Raw genomic sequence first — 19,716 nt, forward strand, 5'->3', positions numbered from 1 at the left:
CACATCTGCAAATGGCAAATAAAAAAGGACACAAATGCAAATTACGACCATTCTTTATTCGTCATATTCTATGTGTGCCATGACAGTTCTCGCTATGTGCCAGTACGAATAAGATTACTTTGATCCATGGCTCTGCTTTGGTCAAAAGAATGCCGCATTCATTGAGTATTTGTTTTAGTCCGCTGTGCTGAGTACCATGCTTACAGAGGTTCATTTAAGGATAAACATTAATTAACGTTATCAAAGTTTAGATAGCATTGGTAAGGTAACCAGATATAATAGCTTTCAAAACAACAGAGAAATGTTGCTACTTCCCTAGCTAGCTTCACTTACCTAGCGACAAATAACGGGTTAACGTAACACTGGCCGAATAAAACACTTAACACTAAAACTACTCATCAGGAATATTAATATCAGAGTATCACCTTTACAACGTCCTAGGCTAATTATCTTGACATGGACAACGATAAACATGTTAATGGGCTTTTTCAAAAATTTAAAACACTTCAAAGCTATAACATAACCATTGAAACCTCGCTACAGACTATGTTGAGCATTGGTCACTTGGTTCTCTCACTCACTACTAACTAGCCCAACTAGCCTACATTCATGCATCAAACTCACCATGTATGGACCGCTTTTAACGGCGCACACTTCCTCTTCTTCTATAAAATTGTCTGAAGACTGAACATTTTTGAGTGTATGACTGCCACCTACTGGAGAGCCAAACCCTATGGAGGATAAAATGAGATCTTCAAGTACATGTTCAATTCAAAACAATCCATTCAATCAATCCATCCTCCCTTCTTTACACTTTACAATACTAGTGTAGGAATAGGCCTTAATGCTTAACTAATGTATGAAATAGCATAAGTTAACTCATTATTATTTAGGCTCTGTAGGCTATTATATTCAATTTCAGTGAAATGTGTCTCGTGTTGCTGTGGTAGTGTTGAGTGAATATGTGAATATGGTGTTCAAACAAGTATGAAAATGAACGGTTAAGAAAATGTTAAGATTAACTGAATCTTAATATCTTTCACAGTCTCCCCAGATGAAGACCTCGACCTCGACCTGTCTGACGGAGTGGAGGACAATGATGATGGTAAGTCGATTAAATCTGCCATGCATCTAAGATTTCTACACAGTCTTATTTAACACATTTACAGTAGGCCTAGAAAAAGGCCCGGTAAATTACATTGGCCAGGGGGTTGGACGGTACCATCCGAGGACAGCGATTAAGGCATAAAGTGATCTACTGTAATATCCGCACTTTATCTACCCCCCTTCTCTCTCATTTATGCACAGGAAAAGCCTGACAACTGACACAATTTCATTTCATTTATTACAACCCAGTAACTATATGCATGTGACAAATAAACTTGTTTGTGTCCTTGGTACCGTAGAACCAAATTTGGGGGTCTGGCTCAAGGACAAATTGTACTGGTTTTGATTTTTTGTTCTGAAATAATACTAATTACTTTGAACTCATTTGAGGGAGTTAAATGAATTCCACTGCAATTCTACATTGTTGAAATGATTGATCTTATCTTTCTTAGACTGTTTATATCCCTTTTTTTCCCCCGTTTTAAAGATTCTACAACTGTTGAGGAGGATGTCCCTCAAAAGGACACCCAAATGGACACACAAGAGACCCCAGTCACCCCAGCTGCAGTGGGAGGGAGTGGTCTTTTTAGGAGACCACTAAAGCGGAAGGTGACTCCCTCACAGCAGATCCACAACAAGCTGTCTGAGTTACTGAAGAGGCACGAAAGACAGGACACGAGCGATAGAGAGATGCTCCAGTCGCTCGTGTCCTCAGTCAACCGACTGGTTGACTGCATGGAAACCGATCAGAGAGCAGCCTCAAGGATGCCAGCACCCTTTCCTTATTCCCATCCAGGTCCCAGCACCTACCACCAGTCAGTTCTCTACATGCAGCAGCAGCAGCAGCAGCAGAGCTATCCCTCCAACTCCCTCTCACCACACTACACACAACTGTAGTTTTAAAAAAATGTTTTAAAATGATTGATTTCACAGTTATTTAACATATTGCAATATTTATTTATCTAATGTGTTCTTTTCATATTTATACATCTATTTATTTATTTATTACATGTATCTATTTATTAATTCAACTTTGTTCTTTCCATTACTTTTGTATACAATAAATTAACTGCTTTTTTATCCTTCTAAAATAGCTGTTCTTTTTTTCTGAAAAAAATAAGTATATAATAGGTAAGGTGACTACATATGATATAATATATGTCATAATGTGTTGATTTATATGATATAATATATTGCATTATCCACACCTTCAACAAATGTAGGGAAAAAAGTAGGTACGCAGTACATTACAAGTACAATCAAAGATTTAATTTATTTTGTATATGCTGTAACAGCATACTCCTTTATGACTGTTACCTTGTCGTGGTAAGGGAGCTTGTGCACCCCATTGACCCCTTAGAGCTATGCCGGTGGGAGGCAACTCCTGGCAGGTTTTTACCAAACCGGACAGGTCTAGGGCGAGGGGTCAGACAACATATAGTCAAAACTGCCTCTTGACCATGGAGCTTTTAGAAAAGTGGTCTACGACCACTGCGGATAACTTGTGGAAACGGCAGCTTGGGCTAATCACCCACCCTGCTGTTAAATAAATGATTACAGAAACTGAAACTATGGATACTTACCTCGAAAGTGACCTAAGCCTAACTGACGACCCTCAAATGGGACCCATGAACCCCTTGGGGCAAACTCAAAAGAGACGTCAAGGGGGGAAAAGTCTGCTGAAGCTTAAGTCAAGAACGAGAATCGGATGCTGGAATGTTAGAACATTATACCAGACAGGAAAACTGGCACAACTGGCCAAGGAAATGCAACGGTACAACATAAGCATTATCAGGGTGTGTGAAAGCCGATGGAACACCTTTGGAGAGGTAAGAACTGCCACTGGAGAGACCTTCCTCTACTCTGGCAACCCAAAGGAAAAAGACCCCCACACATATGGAGTAGGACTACTCCTATCAAAAGACGCAGCAAAAAGTCGTATAGAATGGGAACCAATATCAGAACGGATCATCACAGCCAGGTTCGCATCCAAAGGACGCAATATCACATGCATTCAGTGCTACCCTCCAACCAACACTGCTGTGTTTGAAGTGAAATAAACTTTTTACCAACAACTACAGGCAGTTTTCCAAAAGGCTCCCACTAGAGACATTAAGATTGTGATGGGAGACATGAATGCCAAGATTGGAACCGATAACAACGACTGGAAGGGAACAATGGGGACAGAAGGTCTGGGGCAGATGAACGAGAATGGGCTTCTCTTTGCAAGCCTTTGTGCCCTCAACGAGTTGGTGATTGGAGGCAGTCTTTTCCCACACAAACAAACCCATAAAGCTACATGGATATCTCCGGACCACCGCACAGAGAACCAGATCGACCACATTGCAATAGACAGGAAATGGAGGAGAGTTCTCCTCGATGTCAGAGTCAAGAGGGGCGCCGATATAGACTCGGATCACCATCTTCTCATGGGAGAACTCCAGATGAAGTTGGCAGTAAAAAAGAAAGCTGGAAACAGGGTACAGAGAAGATTTGAGACAAGAAAACTAAAAGACATCAAGGCACGGCAAGAATGGGAAATTCTACTCCAAAACCGGTTCCAAACCCTAGCAGATGGAGAAAACATAAATGACAACTGGGAAAGATGCAAGAAGGCTATCACTGACACATGTGAAACTGTCCTGGGGTACCGAGACCCCAAAAGAAAAGACTGGATTACCGATCCAACATGGAGGGAGATTGAAGCTAGGCGAGACATCAAACTGAAACTCAACATAGAGACAGACCGCAATAAGAAGTAAGGCCTCCGACAAGACTACCAACAAAAGAACATAATCGTCAGAAAGAGCTGCAAGAGGGACAAAAAAGCACAAGCGGAGGAGCTCGCCAACAAAGCAGAGGCAGCAGCCAGGCAGAACAACGCAAGGGAATTGTACAAAATTACCCGACAGTTAGCTGGTAAGAACAAGAGCTTAAGCCGGCCTATCAGAGACAAACAGGAAAACCTTCTCACTAAAGACTCCCAACAACTAGAGCGCTGGAAGGAACACTTTGAGGAAGTCCTCAATAGACCTCCTCCAGACACCCCCCCCAGACATTGAAGAAGCGAGACGAGACCTAAACATCAACTGTGAAAGGATATCAAAGGAAGAAATCAAAAGAGCCATCAAAAAACTGAAGCTCGGCAGAGCACCAGGAAAGGACAACATCCCCCCTGATGCACTGAAAGCAGACATCCGTGCCACCGCTGACATCCTCCACGGGCTTCTAAATGAGATCTGGGTAAAAGAGGAGGTACCCAATGACTGGAAACAAGGGCTAATTGTCACAATTCCCAAGAAAGGCAACCTCAGTGAATGCAAGAACTGGAGAGGCATCATGCTTCTCTCAGTCCCCAGCAAAATCCTCTGCCGAATCATCTTGGATAGAATGCAAGAACCACTGGACAAGATATTCAGGAAGGAACAAGCAGGTTTCCGGAAGAACAACTCCTGTACAGATCACATTGCATCAATCAGAATAATTGTCAAGCAGTGCATCGAATGGCAGTCATTACTGTTCATCAACTTTGTTGACTTTGAAAAAGCCTTCGACAGCCTAGACAGAAACATCCTGTGGAAACTGCTCCGACATTACGGAATTCCCATAAAACTGGTCAATCTCATTAAATGTATGTACAATGGATTCACGGGCCAAGTCATTTCAAATGGAAAGCTATCAGACACCCTCCAAATAAAAACAGGAGTACGACAAGGCTGTCTTCTGTCTCCCCTGCTCTTTCTTGTTGCCATCGATTGGACTATGAAAAAGTCAGTGGATGCCCAAAGGACGGGGTTACAGTGGACTCCCTTCACACAATTGGAAGACCTCGATTTTGCAGATGACTTGGCACTGATCTCAGGAACACACACACAAATGCAACAGAAGACAAACAAATTACATGAACACAGCAAACAGCTAGGCCTCATGATCAACGTTGGAAAGACCAAGGTCATGAGGATCAACACTAAATCCCACCAAGGAATAAATATCAAGGAGCAACCCCTAGAAAATGTGGCAGAGTTTGTCTACCTGGGAAGCAACATCAACTCAAGTGTAAAATCTGTCCTTCTCTATGGCTGTGAAACCTGGAAAACCACAAACACAATCACCAAAAAACTGCAAGTGTTCATCAACAACTGCCTCCGATACATACTGAGGATATGGTGGCCCAGAAAAATTACAAATACAGACCTGTGGAAACAAACAAACCAGGAGCAAATCAACAAAGAAATCAAAAGGAGAAAGTGGAGATGGATCGGGCATACACTCAGAAAACAAGAAACAAGAAACAAGAAACCCACAAGGAAAGAGGAAGCCAGGGAGACCAAAAAACAACTGGAGACGGTCTATGCTTGACGAGTTAAACAAGATCGGGACCTCCTGGCAAGAAGCAAAGACCACTGCACAGAAGAGAGTGAGGTGGAGATCCATGGTGGACGCCCTATGCTCCCAAGGGGGCCAAGAGGACTAAGAAGAAAAGAAGAAGTAACAGCAAACTCCGCACCACGGATGCCTCTGCTGTGGGCATTTCCTGACACGGCTGTGCTGTTGGTTGTATATCTGGGACTGGAGGTAGGCCTACATCTCCAGCGTGTATTTCACATATATTGTGAAGTACGCAACATGCTGAAACAACGGTAGGGATAAAACTGTGGTGTATGTCACTTCTTTTTGCCAAGACTCTCCATCTACCTTTGAGGCGGCCAAAGCTGTGCTCCACAGCAACACGAATTGAATTAAGATGTTGGTTAAATGCTTCCTGTGCTGGTGTAAGGTGGGGGCCAGGGTAGGCTTTCATCAGCCAGGGAAGGAGGGGGTACGCGGGGTCACCTGCAATTACCAATGGGATGTCTACACCCTCTACATTCAAACTGGCTTGGGGATGCAGCGCCGGATTGCAGTACAGGCTGGACTGTCTTAATACAGCTGCGTCGTGTGTGCTCCCTGGGATTCCGACAAAAATGTTTCGGAACAAGCCTCTGTCATCCACCACAGCTTGTAGGACGACAGAGGCCCAGCACTTTCGATTAATATAATCTCTGTATCCTTCCTGGGGTGGAAGAATTGGGATATGCGACCCATCAATTGCGCCATAGATCTACAGAGAAAAATTACATATTAATATTAAACATTTGCTAACTCTCGTAAGTGGCATTCACCTTCATAACTAATACATAATAGGCTATAAAAAGAACACATGGACACAATTGTTATTTAGTCTTTAATCAAAAATAAAGAAATATGCTCTAGCATATCATTGCGTTATTTGAGGTGTGATTTATGCATTGAGACATCCCAACTTCCTCCATTCCATGAACTGTGCATAGTTTTGTAGGCTAATATAATGAAATGTTTTCGAAGCACATTTCCAATGATAGACATTACTTGAGCTGAAACAGCAGGTAGTGCATCCAAAAATGTTCAATGTTAACATTCAATTGATTGAACAGTTGATTTTCGTTGGGAAGTGGGGGCAAAGGCTATTCTGGCTATCAGCAGGCAAAATCCAATTGGCCGGAAGTAGAGGGGCGAGACTTCCCAGACAACGCAAAGGCTACTACACCGTAGATATGAATATGGGCTACACGTTTGTCAGTCTGCTGTGAAGGCGTGGCAGGACTATCCTACGTCATCGCCTGCCAGTTTAAAAAGAGCAAGCACAGAACCGAATGTTTATACGGACAACATGACAGCAGGTGAGGAAGTCCTCTCATAGCCTACACTCACCTGGGGGATGTGATGCTTCATTGCATTCTTGTAGGCGATCTGCTGGGCCTCTTCAGCTGACGGCATGTTGATGTAATGCCGGAGCAGATGGCAACGGATTGTAAGGCACACAGAGTACACACATCGGTGGACTGTGGTGATGCTCACACCGAACTTGCCGGCAACTACTAATTCGGCTTGGTGTATTCGGCCGAAGATGTGGCTCCAAGGCAGAACATAATTCACCAAAAGTCTCCCTGGACATTCTGAAGTATGTTATCCACTGGTGCTCAGTAAAATGCCCCAAAACATCTACCTCCCACCAGACACTTGAGCGATGTCGCTGCCACACCTGCGGCGATGGGCGCCGAGGTAACGCCAGGCAGGCCTCGACCAGGCTCAGCAGTTCCACCCTTCTTGCCCTCATCCTTCGCCGCAATACTATTATAGCTGTGATCAGCTGACATATTAACATTAAACATTGTCTGGCCATTCGGTTCTCCATTACAAATACTAGTATGTAGTAGGCTAAATATACCGTTTGAAAACCAGTCAGCCTGGTAGCGCGAGTCAGGAAAATAACTGCCAAAAGGTGCCGCGAGACTTTTTTGTTGAGCCATTATTTCTTTTTAGTCTCAGATGAGCCACATAAAGACGATTACAATAAAAAGTTAGGATATTTAAGTTAGGATATTTAACAGGGGGGTTTAATTCATTTTCAGCAAGTTATATAAGTAGGCTAATGTTCCGCGTTTTCAGAATCAGTTCGTCTTTGGATAGAGGTTTTCCCATTTCAGTTCACCTCTGTTCGCCCGTAAGCTGACGATTCCCATTGACGGAAACGGAGGGAAATATTGTGTTATTATGATAACTAGTGCAGTGCCCGTAGGGGGTAACATCTATGACGACGACTGTTCTATGACTATGACATAATTCACAAAAAAGTGTCCCGATGTATCTGTTGTAATTCGTTTACTTTGTTTTCTCATTATTGCAATATTATAAACCTCAGTCTGCATTTACCCTGGCTGGGAGAGGCTGTCATTCGGAAGATACTGTGTGTGATCGCCTTTGCTCTGTGTTCATTAAACCTGTGAATAAAAGGCTGGGTGCCAATCAAAATCACAACGCATTGCAAGAGTTGAGTAGGTACACCGCTACAACGGTGACATGGGTTTGCACCGTAGGCTACGGCAAACGGTAAAATACAAATATCTCGCGAACTATGAATTCATACATGCGTAAGCTACATTACTTTGAAACTTAATATAAAGAAGCTTAAAAATAAACGAATAGATCAAATCAATCACTGTCTTAAGATTACCTGAGCAAAAGTCTGTATCTGTTCACCAAAAAGAATTTGAATGCGGACCTCCTTATCATATCCAACGCTATTCTGAACTTTGAGTGAAGGCAGGATAGTTTAATAACGCTACGCGTTTGATTGTGACGTCACTACCCATAGTGCCGACGGGACGGGAAACGATAACCAATTGTTTCCTATGGGAAACGGTAAAATACAGATATCTCGCGAACTATAAATTCAAAAATCTTCAAAATCAAGGATGCACAGGTTCATGACATGCGTAAGCTACATGCGAAATCTCATAACTAACAGAACTACCGTCAGGGAGATACGCCCTAGACAGACACACAGAGATTCCTGGATTTATAGATAGACTAGTGCAGTGCCCGTAGGGGGTAACATCTATGACGACAACTGTTCTATGACTATGACATCATTCACAAAAAAGTGTCCCGATGTATCTGTTGTAATTCGTTTGTACTTTGTTTTCTCATTATTGCAATATTATAAACCTCAGTCTGCATTTACCCTGGCTGGGAGAGGCTGTCATTCGGAAGATACTGTGTGTGCTCGCCTTTGCTCTGTGTTCATTAAACCTGTGAATAAAAGGCTGGGTGCCAATCAAAATCACAACGCATTGCAAGAGTTGAGTACTACATCATTATTATGATTTTAATATTTTAAGCCTATCGGAACATCAGGTTCTGATACGATGTTGACCAATATGTTATTGCTCCTGCTGCTTGCTCTTATTGATTTTATGTAAAGCACTTTGAATTGCAACTCCTGTACGAAATGTGCTATATAAATAAAGTCTTACTTACTTACTTACTTACACCGCTACAACGGTGACATGGGTTTGCACCGTAGGCTACGGCAAACGGTAAAATAAATACCTCGTGAACTATGAATTCAAAAATCTTCAAAATCAAGGATGCACAGGTTCATGACATGCGTAAGCTACATATTTGAAACTTAATATAAAGAAGCTTAAAAATAAACGAATAGATCAAATCAATCACTGTCTTAAGACTACCTGAGCAAAAGTCTGTATCTGTTCACCAAGAAGAATTTGAATGCGGACCTCCTTATCATATCCAACGCTATTCTGAACTTTGAGTGAAGGCAGGATAGTTTAATAACGCTACGCGTTTGATTGTGACGTCACTACCCATAGTGCCGACGGGACGGGAAACGATAACCCATTGTTTCCTACGGGAAACGGTAAAATACAAATATCTCGCGAACTATAAATTCAAAAATCTTCAAAATCAAGGATGCACAGGTTCATGACATGCGTAAGCTACATGTGAAATCTCATAACTAACGTAACTACCGTCAGTGAGATACGCCCTAGACAGACAGACACACAGAGTTCCTGGATTTATATCGTAACGCGACCTATTATCCCGCACGACCTATTATCCCGCAAGCGCTGGTACACGTTACTTAATATTGATTTCGGTGTCATCCAGGATCGCAGATTTCGGAAAACTTAAGTCCCTGCCCAAAAAGGGTATTTAAATTAGCTTTGTAGCAAAAATGGCACATATACAGATTGTTGAAGTGTATATAGTGTTGTAATACTGCGTGTACAAACCAGCCTGATACAAATAGTAGAATTTTGATTTCGCGACGTTCGGTGTAAATTCTTTTTCTTGTTGAGCTTGATTCCCAACGGCATTTTACATCAATGCGGGATAATAGGTCGTCGCCAACTTTGTTGCCATTTCGCGACTGTACAAAACAAATCGGAAAATACGTTAAGAAATGTTCATGCTGAGAGTCAAACAAGACTTCGTGCATGTTCTACACACCTGCCACTTCTGAAATATGTAAGGTTGATTCATTAAACCATATTAATATTGATAAAAACATATTTGTTAAGCGGATTTTTTGGTGGCCCGCGGGATAATAGGTCGCGTTACTATAGATAGATTATTATGTCGTCGAAGTGCAGCTAAAAAGAGCCTAGAGGCTCGCGTACATCGGTCCCTGCGCTGCTGTAACCTTCCCAGAAGGTTCTATTTCGCTACATTGTTGATGGAAAATCATCTAGTGGGTCAGAAAAATGCGCTTCAACACGGGGCATTGTGACACAATTTTAATTCGCCATTCTGTCGATGGAAAACCGTTTAGGCGCTTCATCGCTACAAATTAATTCGCTTTAAGAGTTAATTCGCTTGAAAATCGGATGGAAAAAGGACTACAAGTGGTTGTTATGAGAACACCTGCAATCCCCAATTAATAAGCTATTCTTCTTGTTACTTTGTGAAATTGATGACATTAGCTCAATTACTTGCGATGTGGTTCTTTATTTTTCGCTGTTATCAAAGGGACTTGACAGGCATATTTTGGTGATATAATGTGTTTAAGGTCTATACGGAGACAACATTCACATGTAGCCTATTTTAATTAACATAATCGAATGTGGGGTCTCTCAAGCAGTTTTGCCATTTAACTACCACAGGCATTATTTTGATGATTTTTCAAAAACCCCATTCATTCTCTCAGAGAATTAGAAGGGAAACATAACTTGCCATAAAACATAACTTGCCTAAATGCTATTCTGACCCCTGTCTGTCACAAACAAAATGATGCCCGTCATCCGTCAAGAATTTGTTTCCTTGTTGGGTTTTTACGGCCTTGTACACACTCCTGTACTGTAGGTGGCGGTATGCACAAATCGTAGGTAGCAATCAACCACAAAATTAGAAGAACATGAAATGGCTGCCTCCTATGAGTTACATGTGGCTGTAGTTGTGTAGAATATAGTTAAATATATTGTTATTCAGCAGACATTGGGTTTTGTACGATTATATTAAACGAGATTTGTAACAAGAAACAGTGAAAGACTAGCCCAAAAATGCAGCACGACGACGTAAGTAGGGATTTGTTTTTGTATTTTTGCATTTAAGTCACAACAGCTAACGTTAGCTAGTTGCCGTTAATGTGTCAGCAACTGTCCAGATGTGTGGTTAAAGGTTCTCGTTTTTTGTTTGTATTTGTTTATGAAGGAAGTCACCAAATTGTCTTTACCTCAATCTTTCCGTGTTCTCAATTAATCTTATCCATCGTAGCCACCAAGCCATAGAAGTTTGCGAGCTACCAGCTAACGTTCCTTTACCAGTCAGTTACCGAACAAGCTTAGCGAATTCCATTTATCTTACTTTCCTTACTCTTGTCCTCACAGGTGATATGGGACATTATTGGAAATACACAATTCTGCTCCTATAAAGTCAAGTAAGTTGTGTATTGTGTCGAGAGGCTTGACATGTTAATGAGAACGTGGTACTATATGCTATTGGCTACCAAGCTGCATTAAGTTCATATTTTTATCTTTAGGACCAAGACGCAGGGTTTCTGTCGCAACGAGTACAACATCACAGGACTTTGTAATCGGGCGGCGTGTCCTCTTGCCAATAGCCAATATGCCACCATTCGAGAAGACAAAGGTAAACGTTTTTTTGTTGTTGAGAGTTTTGTGTCATCAGTTTTCTTAGGCATTTTCGTATTAGTTTAGGAAAAGTCTAATTTAACACAAGCATTTTCCTCTTCTCAGGTAATTGTTTTCTGTACATGAAGGTGATTGAGAGGGCAGCTTTCCCTGCACGTATGTGGGAAAAGGTAGGTGATGTTTATTTTCAAAAAAACAGAAGGAGCTTTAAACTTACTGTCCTAAAGGGTGATATATGCTCTGTTTTAGACGTAACGCGTAAGCACGTAAAGGCCAATTTAGGGTCGTTTTAGACGCAGAGCCGTAAGCACGTAATTTACACAAGGACAAGTTTTGAGTTAGGATGCTCAAATGACCGCAAATTTATGGATAGAATATCCCATTCTCACCCGTGATTGTTTGGAGAGAATGTGCTAATTCACGAACAAATACTTTCATATTCATTTTCCACCACTTGTGAGTCATGGTGATATAATTCATTGAGTTCATATTGACGTGAATCAATCAATTGCACCCGCGAGTTTGATAGAATGAGCCCGGTCAGCTCATATACAAAAGTTAACAGTAACGTGGCGTTAACTTGTGGCCAGCACCATTGTATTTACAAGCATTGGCAACATACATTCATGATGAGATTCTCTCGCCGTTTACCTCTCATCTTTGAATAATGTAACTCATAAACACATTGTTTTAAAGCCTGTCGCAGTCACTAAAAGATGTGTCAATAAACAAACTTTTGCGTCATGTGATCTGTCTTTTTCCCTACTGTTACTGAATTGCCAACCTTTGTATTTTGTGTAACACATGTATTCATAACATCAAGCCTTTCGCCCACTACACTTTCATGCTCCGGTAATTTTTTTTTCCTTTGTCCTGCTGCAATGCATACGCTTACTTCACTTAAAATAAATCTACAGTTCTGGCGTCAATTTGCTTTGCAACACGCACAATCCTTAGGGAACCTTAAGGGACCGTTAATCAAAACTTGTCTAAAACAAGTCCCTTGTGTAAATTACGTGCTTACGGCCCTGCGTCTAAAACAAGCCACAAAACAGCTTTAAGAGATGCTGTGCTTTGCTTTTGATGCCGATTGTAAGATAAGGTAGGCAAGATCAGGATTATGTGAGACTCATGGCGAAACCATGCCTTTGAAAACTTTCTTTTAAATTAACTAACATCAAAATAAAACATGTGATGGAGATGTTTAGCATTATAAAACCTTACATAAGTAGTTGAAGTTGCTAATTTGATATATGAACGGGTGACTGGAATATATGTTCTTTTACCAAAGGTAAAGTCTATGACAACATGTTGATTGGCTAGCTAGAAAATTGTATGGCCCGGTCTGAGCCACTTTGTGTATCATTTGCAGAGCCAGGGCTGTCTTTGAACACAGGTATTTTTTTGATGCATATTCACAGAAAGGACAGCTGGAGGGTTGTGAAGAGCAATTCACTGAATTTGATTAAAACCAAAGTGTATAATGTTTCAATACAGCATCTTTAAAACCAAATAAGCCTTGAAAAAAATACTCACATGCTCTGCATCTGCTGCCTAAACTTATTTGCAACACTTTCTATGCTTTCTTGTTTGACTTATCTTATTTTCTCATCTTTATTGTCTTGCAGGTGAAGTTAAGTAAAAACTATGAGAAGGCTCTGGAACAGATTGATGAGAACCTTATCTACTGGCCACGGTTTATCCGACACAAGTGCAAACAGCGTTTCACCAAGATCACACAGTACCTCATCCGCATTCGCAAGCTCACGCTAAAGCGACAGTGAGTTATTGAAGTTGAAGAAGAAGAAAGTCTTACAGGTTGAAATCATGAGGCGATATCTTTCACATATTGTATTGTGACATTGTTGTGTTCTTCTTTCATCAGGAGAAAATTGGTCCCCTTGAGTAGAAAAGTGGAGAGGAGAGAGAAGAGGAAAGAGGTAGGTGGTCGTTATTGGCTGAATATGTGTGCTTTTATCACAGAGTAATTTCCAAACATGAACCCCAATATTGAGTAGCTGAAATTGTTCATAGCCTGTCCAAACCTGTGTGTGAGTTGTAATTAACTATAGAGAATGACATGTTGCACAGCTCTTATGGCTGATGCACTATATAAAATATAAGTTGGAATGATGTCCAGTGACATCTGTCACAGTTAAGCCTTTTGTATGTGATGAGGTTTATCTCAAGGGTCCATAGAAAGGACAGATGGTTGTTGTTGGAGCACTTAAGAAGACAAGCTTACATATGCAGAAGGACTGATGTGTTAAGGCCATTGGTTCAGCAAACTGCTGGCAGAAGTGGTCAATACCTGGGAGGTTCTGGGAGCCATGAACCTAAGTGAATAAACTGTAGTCATATTTGATTACATGAAGTTCTTTATTGGATTTAATGTATCTTTGAGTACTTGGAAATGAGAAGAAAATGGTGTATGCACAGGGAATGATGGAAAGAAATATAGGAAAAAATTAGGAGATTATTCTTTCAACTCTGAATCCGAGAGAAACAACTTGGTTATGGGTAACTGGTCTGGCCCCAGCATGGAGCATTGTGTTTAGTCAGATATGGACATTTAAACACGGAGAACTATTTACATCAGTGGTTCTCAAAGTTCTCATGCCTGGCCCCCTCCCAACACCACAGTGCTAAGATCGAGACGCTCATATAGCTTAGTACTTGTTTTTGAATACAGAAATAAACAGATATCCATGAGCTGTTGCACAGCTTTTCTTTAACTGAAATATTGTATTAGTTAAACATTTTTTATTCCATTTGATCAGATCCCTTGTTTTAAATGGATAATCTGGCTGGATCAAATGTATCTCTAGTCTAACACTGTTGACGGCATTGTCTAGTTTTCCAATACCCATTCAAGAGATGGCATTGAAAAATTGTACACAAATACTATTGCGTGTTAAGAAATGTTTTTTAGTTTTGATTGTTTGTTATTTCTCTAGGAAAAAGCTCTTATTGCTGCACAACTTGACAATGCTATTGAGAAAGAACTCTTGGAAAGGCTGAAACAGGGAACGGTAAGTACAAGTACTGTTAAGTTAATGCACTTCACAGATCAGTCAGTAAATATTAAGCTTTTTGTTTTAGTATTACTTCACTTGAAGTTCATGACTGCAAAATATGTCATCATTAATCCAAGGAAAGGGTGAATTTACACTAATGCAGATTAATGTGCATTTCTAAGGGGTGTAACGCTTCACAGATAAGAATCGGAACACCCTTAGAGTTTGTTTGTCTAAAATGTTTTCATTTCAACAATGTCAAACAATGATTGTGATGTTTTGATTTTCTTCAGTATGGAGACATTTATAACTTCCCCATCCACGCCTTTGACAAGGCTCTGGAGAAACAGGATGAGGAGTCTGAGTCAGAGGAAGAGGAGGAGGAGGAAGAAGAAAAGGTAAAACACAGAAGGATTGCGGTAGATGGATACTTTTATTTATCCTGAGGGAAGTTTAGTAGATTATTCCACTCGCACACGTTATGAAGTATAGAAAGCTTTGAGGGCCCTATGAAACTTGTTTTATTTTTTTCCCGACAGATTCTTTTTCATTTTTGAATTTGCTCTATAAGGGTCACAGAATGTTGAGGTCCGCTCTAGCCCTGTGAGATTATTTGACTAATCAACCAGTGTGGTAATCCTAGTCTGTAATGGTAATGATGGTATCATTCATACCTATATAACTTTGAATTTCAGTTTGAAATTCTTTTTAATTTCATTAATTTACTCTTGGGTCCATTATTATTACTCAGTTACTTTGATTCCATTTTCTTATCTCACAGAAATAGGGCTCATCCTTGCAGTGTTTCATTATTGCCCTGGTCCCAAGTCTCAATATTTCTCAGTTGCACAGGAACTCCTGCATGCCACCACTTTGTTTTATGGTAGTCTCACTGCCATGTTGGGCCGTCCTAATGTTACACAAGGTTATCTTAAGGTCATGTCTTGTTCTTCAATGTTTTCTGTGATGTGTTGGCAGGATGTTGGCCAGAAAGAGTTTGTTGCAGAAGATGAGATTGAAGAGAGTGATCTAAGTGACTTTGAGGTAAAAGGATTGTTAGTGTTTTGAAAATGCATATAATTTGAACCTTTAATGGTATGTTCATAGGCTAATACGTTTACTCTAACAATACAGGACATGGACGGCCTTAAGGGAAGTGATGATGAAGAAGAGGAAGATGATGACGAAGAGGACAGTGAGGAAGACAATGAATCCAGTGAAGAGGAGATGGACACAGAGGTCAAAGCAAAGACCAGTTCAAAAGGAAAGGCTCCACTCAAGGGACCTTTGAGGAAGAAACGAGCCTATGTGGAAATTGAATATGAGGAAGAGACCACGCCTGCTCCAAAGAGCAAAGCTACATAGATAGACGTAAACCCCCTCTGAGCTGTACGTCTCTGTCTACATGTCTGCTCATGTAACCCCAGTTCTTCAGTGAGGGCACAAGAACTCTGGAACTCCATATCCTATGGATTTCTCTGGCTTTGGACTGTACAGCGTATTTGTGTGTGTGATTCATCATTTTTAACCATCGATATGGAAGGTCAATTGAAAGCAGAACATTTTTGCTTTGAATAATAAATAGGATTTTTTTTTTTATGCCCCCAAAGGAAATGTGATTTTGTACTCCAGCTAAACAAATGCCTTTTCCTCAAGGCAATTGTTTTGGTTTGGTTTTCCTAAGTAAGAATGGGCAATCGCTCTGTCAGGTAGCATTTTGCTGTCTTTGCTGCGCTTTACTCTATGACTTGTTTTGGAGTTTTTTCACATGCAGCTGTGCAATAAGTTGAACATTGGGGTTCAGCTGATATGCAGCTAAACCCTTTGGAAACCAGAACTACGATATCCAAACTGTACAATGATCTAAGACTCTTAATGATGTCAATAGCGGAGGTAAAGCCACACAAATAACATGTAATTCTTCTCTCTTTAAAAAAAAACAAGTAAAGAATATATAATTGTTACATTGTCGTCTCTTTTTCACAATCTGTTCATTAGGAATCAGTATTATATAAAACAAAAACGTATATATAAGGCTTCATAAAGTTTAACTGCAGTAAGCCTACTTATTTTAGGAACCTCAAATTGTACTGGAGCAGCATCAGCAAATGTAGCTTGTTTGAATGTCACATAAAAACAGCCCTTAAACGAACATTAACAATAGCTCCGTTTACACTCGGCCAAACATGGGGCTTGAACTTAGTTCCTGGCCCGGAAAGCGCGTACGCTGTAGTGAACTTGGCTGATCAGCCCTGGCATTAAGACCACCTCAACACTCAGGGCCCGGTGCTTAAATAACGTAAATCCTCAAATTGTGGCCGGGACTTTTATTTACTGTTCGAATACACATAACCGTCTTTTTACAGGCGCAGATGCTTCAGTAACGCCTTGGCAAAGTGCAGCGGCCAAAACAGCCTGTTGTATAGGCTTTTCACAGCTAATAATAAATCACTCCGCGATGAAAGCGCATTAAAAATTCTTATAATTCCAAACCAAGACGTTGACAATGGAACAATTTTTTGTTGCGGAGAAACAATGCGAAATAAACAATTTTTAATCAATAACTTTGTGTTGAAACGTTAATTTGTTGACTGTAGAATTATTTTATAAAAACAATATAGCACTCGTGGGAGTGGGGTAGGTAAAGGCCGATTTATGAACTGCACTGAGCAACAATTAACCCCAACGCTGAAGCAAGCAGCCGCCTTAATGAAACCTTGGTGGCTACGGCCGGACACCACCCGTGCCTCCCTGCCTTGCGCTGGAAAGTTGAGAATAGTTCCACTTTTAAGCGCACCTAAAAAACGCTACAAAGACGCAACGCGTGGTGGAGAAAGGGCCCACACGCAAAGCGCGCCGTACCATAGGAATCAATGCATTTTCTCGCGTACCGTTTTAAAAAAAAAATGCGTATGTGTATTCAAACCCTTTAAGTCTGATTTATGGTCAGAGACGTAAGCGTAAGCGCAAGAGGCCGCGCAAGCCTCTTGCGCGACTTTTCACGTCTTGCGTGCGTCGGCCCTTTTTCTAGACCGGTGCCATTTTTTACGCAAGACTATTGTTCTGGGTGTGAATTGTTTGGCAACACCCGCAACCATTCAGGGAGCATGAATTGCTTAACGTAGCGTACACACTGGGGGCGAATTTTCGTAGGCGATATTTCGCCTGGGGGTCGTGGTCAGAAAAATCAGTTTGGCTGTCATGTAGCAGCGAGTGTCAAGTAGCAAGTTCGCCTGCATTGCAGCGCTAATAGCATTTTAGCAGCTAGCTTCTACATTCATCTTCAATCAAAGCGTTAGCAGCAAGCTAACATAACGGTTAGGAGCTTAATTTAAGACCTACAATATTCAGTTTGACCTGACAGTGTTCCGAGATACGAGCAGTGTATGTGTTACAATTACGAGTAATTGTTAGCATTTTTTTTTATGGAACAAGTATTCGTCCTGTGTGTATGTTTACATACGTAACGGGGACATTAACTGAGCCCATACTGTTTGTTAGAGTGACTGGCTGTTTGATAGTGAAAATATACCATTGAATACTGCAGCATAAGGCTGTGTTGTTGTTTTGTCTTAAGTGAGATGAAAATAATTCAATGTTGGCTACTATAGCTGAGTATGCGTGAATATGAGGATGTGCGTAATTTGGAAATTACGTGTTGCGGTTTGTTGCATATGTTAAATGCTTTTTCAGCTTTTATGATAAATGCTAAATGGTTTTGGGTTCTAATCTGCCTTGGTTATTTCATGTATTCAGCTAATGCAATGTTTCTGACCGTGTTCGGTTGTCTAGTTGTCTCGTCTTGTTCATGAGCTGAGGATCAATGGCATTGAGATGTTTGGTTGAGATGAAATCGCGTTTTTCATTCTCTCTGTGATTTTAAGGGGTGATTGAATAGTAAAGAGCATTGCACTTGATTAAGAAAACTATGACTGACTGTGGTTATTTTCAACTAACTCAGAGGTATAGCACATAGCTCAGAGATTCTAGCTTGTCAATGGACGTGATTGATGACCGTCTAGCTTGTCTGATAGTTACATTGACCAGGGCGTGTCTGTTATACAAAAGTCAGGAATTGATTGTATACACGGACAGCCAATATGATTTTGCTGCTGTGGGATATTTTTTATGTTCAGATGAACATGGATTAATTCATCTGTATGAAAGTCTCACTTAGGGAAGGAGTAAACTTAGCCATAGACATGATTCACTGATGTTAAAGTCAGCAATGGAGTTACGACATAGGCGCATTCCAAGAGAATCCCTGTTGGGAGGGAGTCTCCGGGGGTCTCGCAGGAACCCGGGGGGAGCCAAACACACACACACACACACACACACACACCACAATTTACAGGCCTTAAAATGGCTTTCAGAACATTCATACAATGAGACTGATTTAATCTAAGGAACATTTCCTTATTGTAGCTTATTGATCTGGTCTTATGATTGAAAGAAGAGGTGTAGTGAGATCCTATTCTCCACAACACTGCTTCACACATTTTCTGTTAAATATAAAAAGTTACTACAAGATCTACTTGAAGCAATATGATTGCCTAACAAGTGAGATCTTTATTTAAATGGGCAGTGATTTTGATTCATGGGCGGGGCCATGGATCAATAGGGGGAATATGTAGATAAAGGTATACATAAACAATATACATATGGATTAAGATTAATAAATTATAAAAACGTTTTTTTTTAGTCTTTTAGTCAGCAATGTGAAATTATAATGTCTGAAAATGGATTACATTTTGTGAATGATGTGCTGGACAGAGTGAGACAACAATTAAAAATTGACTTGAAAAGGCATTGTGCATACCAGCCCCAGAGTGCTGGATTTGTGGAATGATCGAATGGTACGGTTAAATCTAAACCTCGAAAGACTATGGCAGAAACAGGTAGACAATGGCCTGATTGTTTAGATTTAGTATCTTTAAGCATGCACATTACCCCTGCTCAAGGCCAATCGTCGTCACCTTTTGAAATGCTGTTTGGTAGACCATACATAATACCAGATCTCACTCCAACTGTAAAAGGCCAACCCAGATGACATTTCCACACTAGCAGATTATATGAAAAGAACTTTACTGACTAGGGAATGTACAAAAAACACATACTGT

General features: G+C 40.7%; 1 protein-coding gene across 1 annotated transcript; it reads left to right on the forward strand.

Moving 5' to 3' along the window:
* The first annotated feature begins 10,849 nt into the window (after window positions 1-10,849).
* Window positions 10,850-16,560, forward strand: mak16 (MAK16 homolog). Its single transcript, XM_080853435.1, has 10 exons — window positions 10,850-11,003; window positions 11,316-11,365; window positions 11,468-11,577; window positions 11,685-11,749; window positions 13,208-13,359; window positions 13,465-13,519; window positions 14,537-14,611; window positions 14,890-14,994; window positions 15,575-15,640; window positions 15,731-16,560. The coding sequence occupies exons 1-10, from the start codon at window positions 10,989-10,991 to the stop codon at window positions 15,959-15,961; spliced, it is 924 nt and encodes a 307-aa protein (XP_080709561.1). The 5' UTR covers window positions 10,850-10,988; the 3' UTR covers window positions 15,962-16,560.
* The last annotated feature ends 3,156 nt before the right edge of the window (window positions 16,561-19,716 follow it).

The sequence above is a fragment of the Sprattus sprattus genome (genome assembly GCF_963457725.1).
Source record: "Sprattus sprattus genome assembly, chromosome: 16".
NCBI lineage: Eukaryota > Metazoa > Chordata > Actinopteri > Clupeiformes > Clupeidae > Sprattus > Sprattus sprattus.

Excerpts from the sequence above, each read along its gene's own strand:
- mak16 (XM_080853435.1), top strand. Across the intron at positions 13,520-14,536 it reads GGAGAGAGAAGAGGAAAGAG|GAAAAAGCTCTTATTGCTGC; the intron begins GTAGGTGGTCGT and ends TTATTTCTCTAG. Across the intron at positions 14,612-14,889 it reads AAAGGCTGAAACAGGGAACG|TATGGAGACATTTATAACTT; the intron begins GTAAGTACAAGT and ends GATTTTCTTCAG.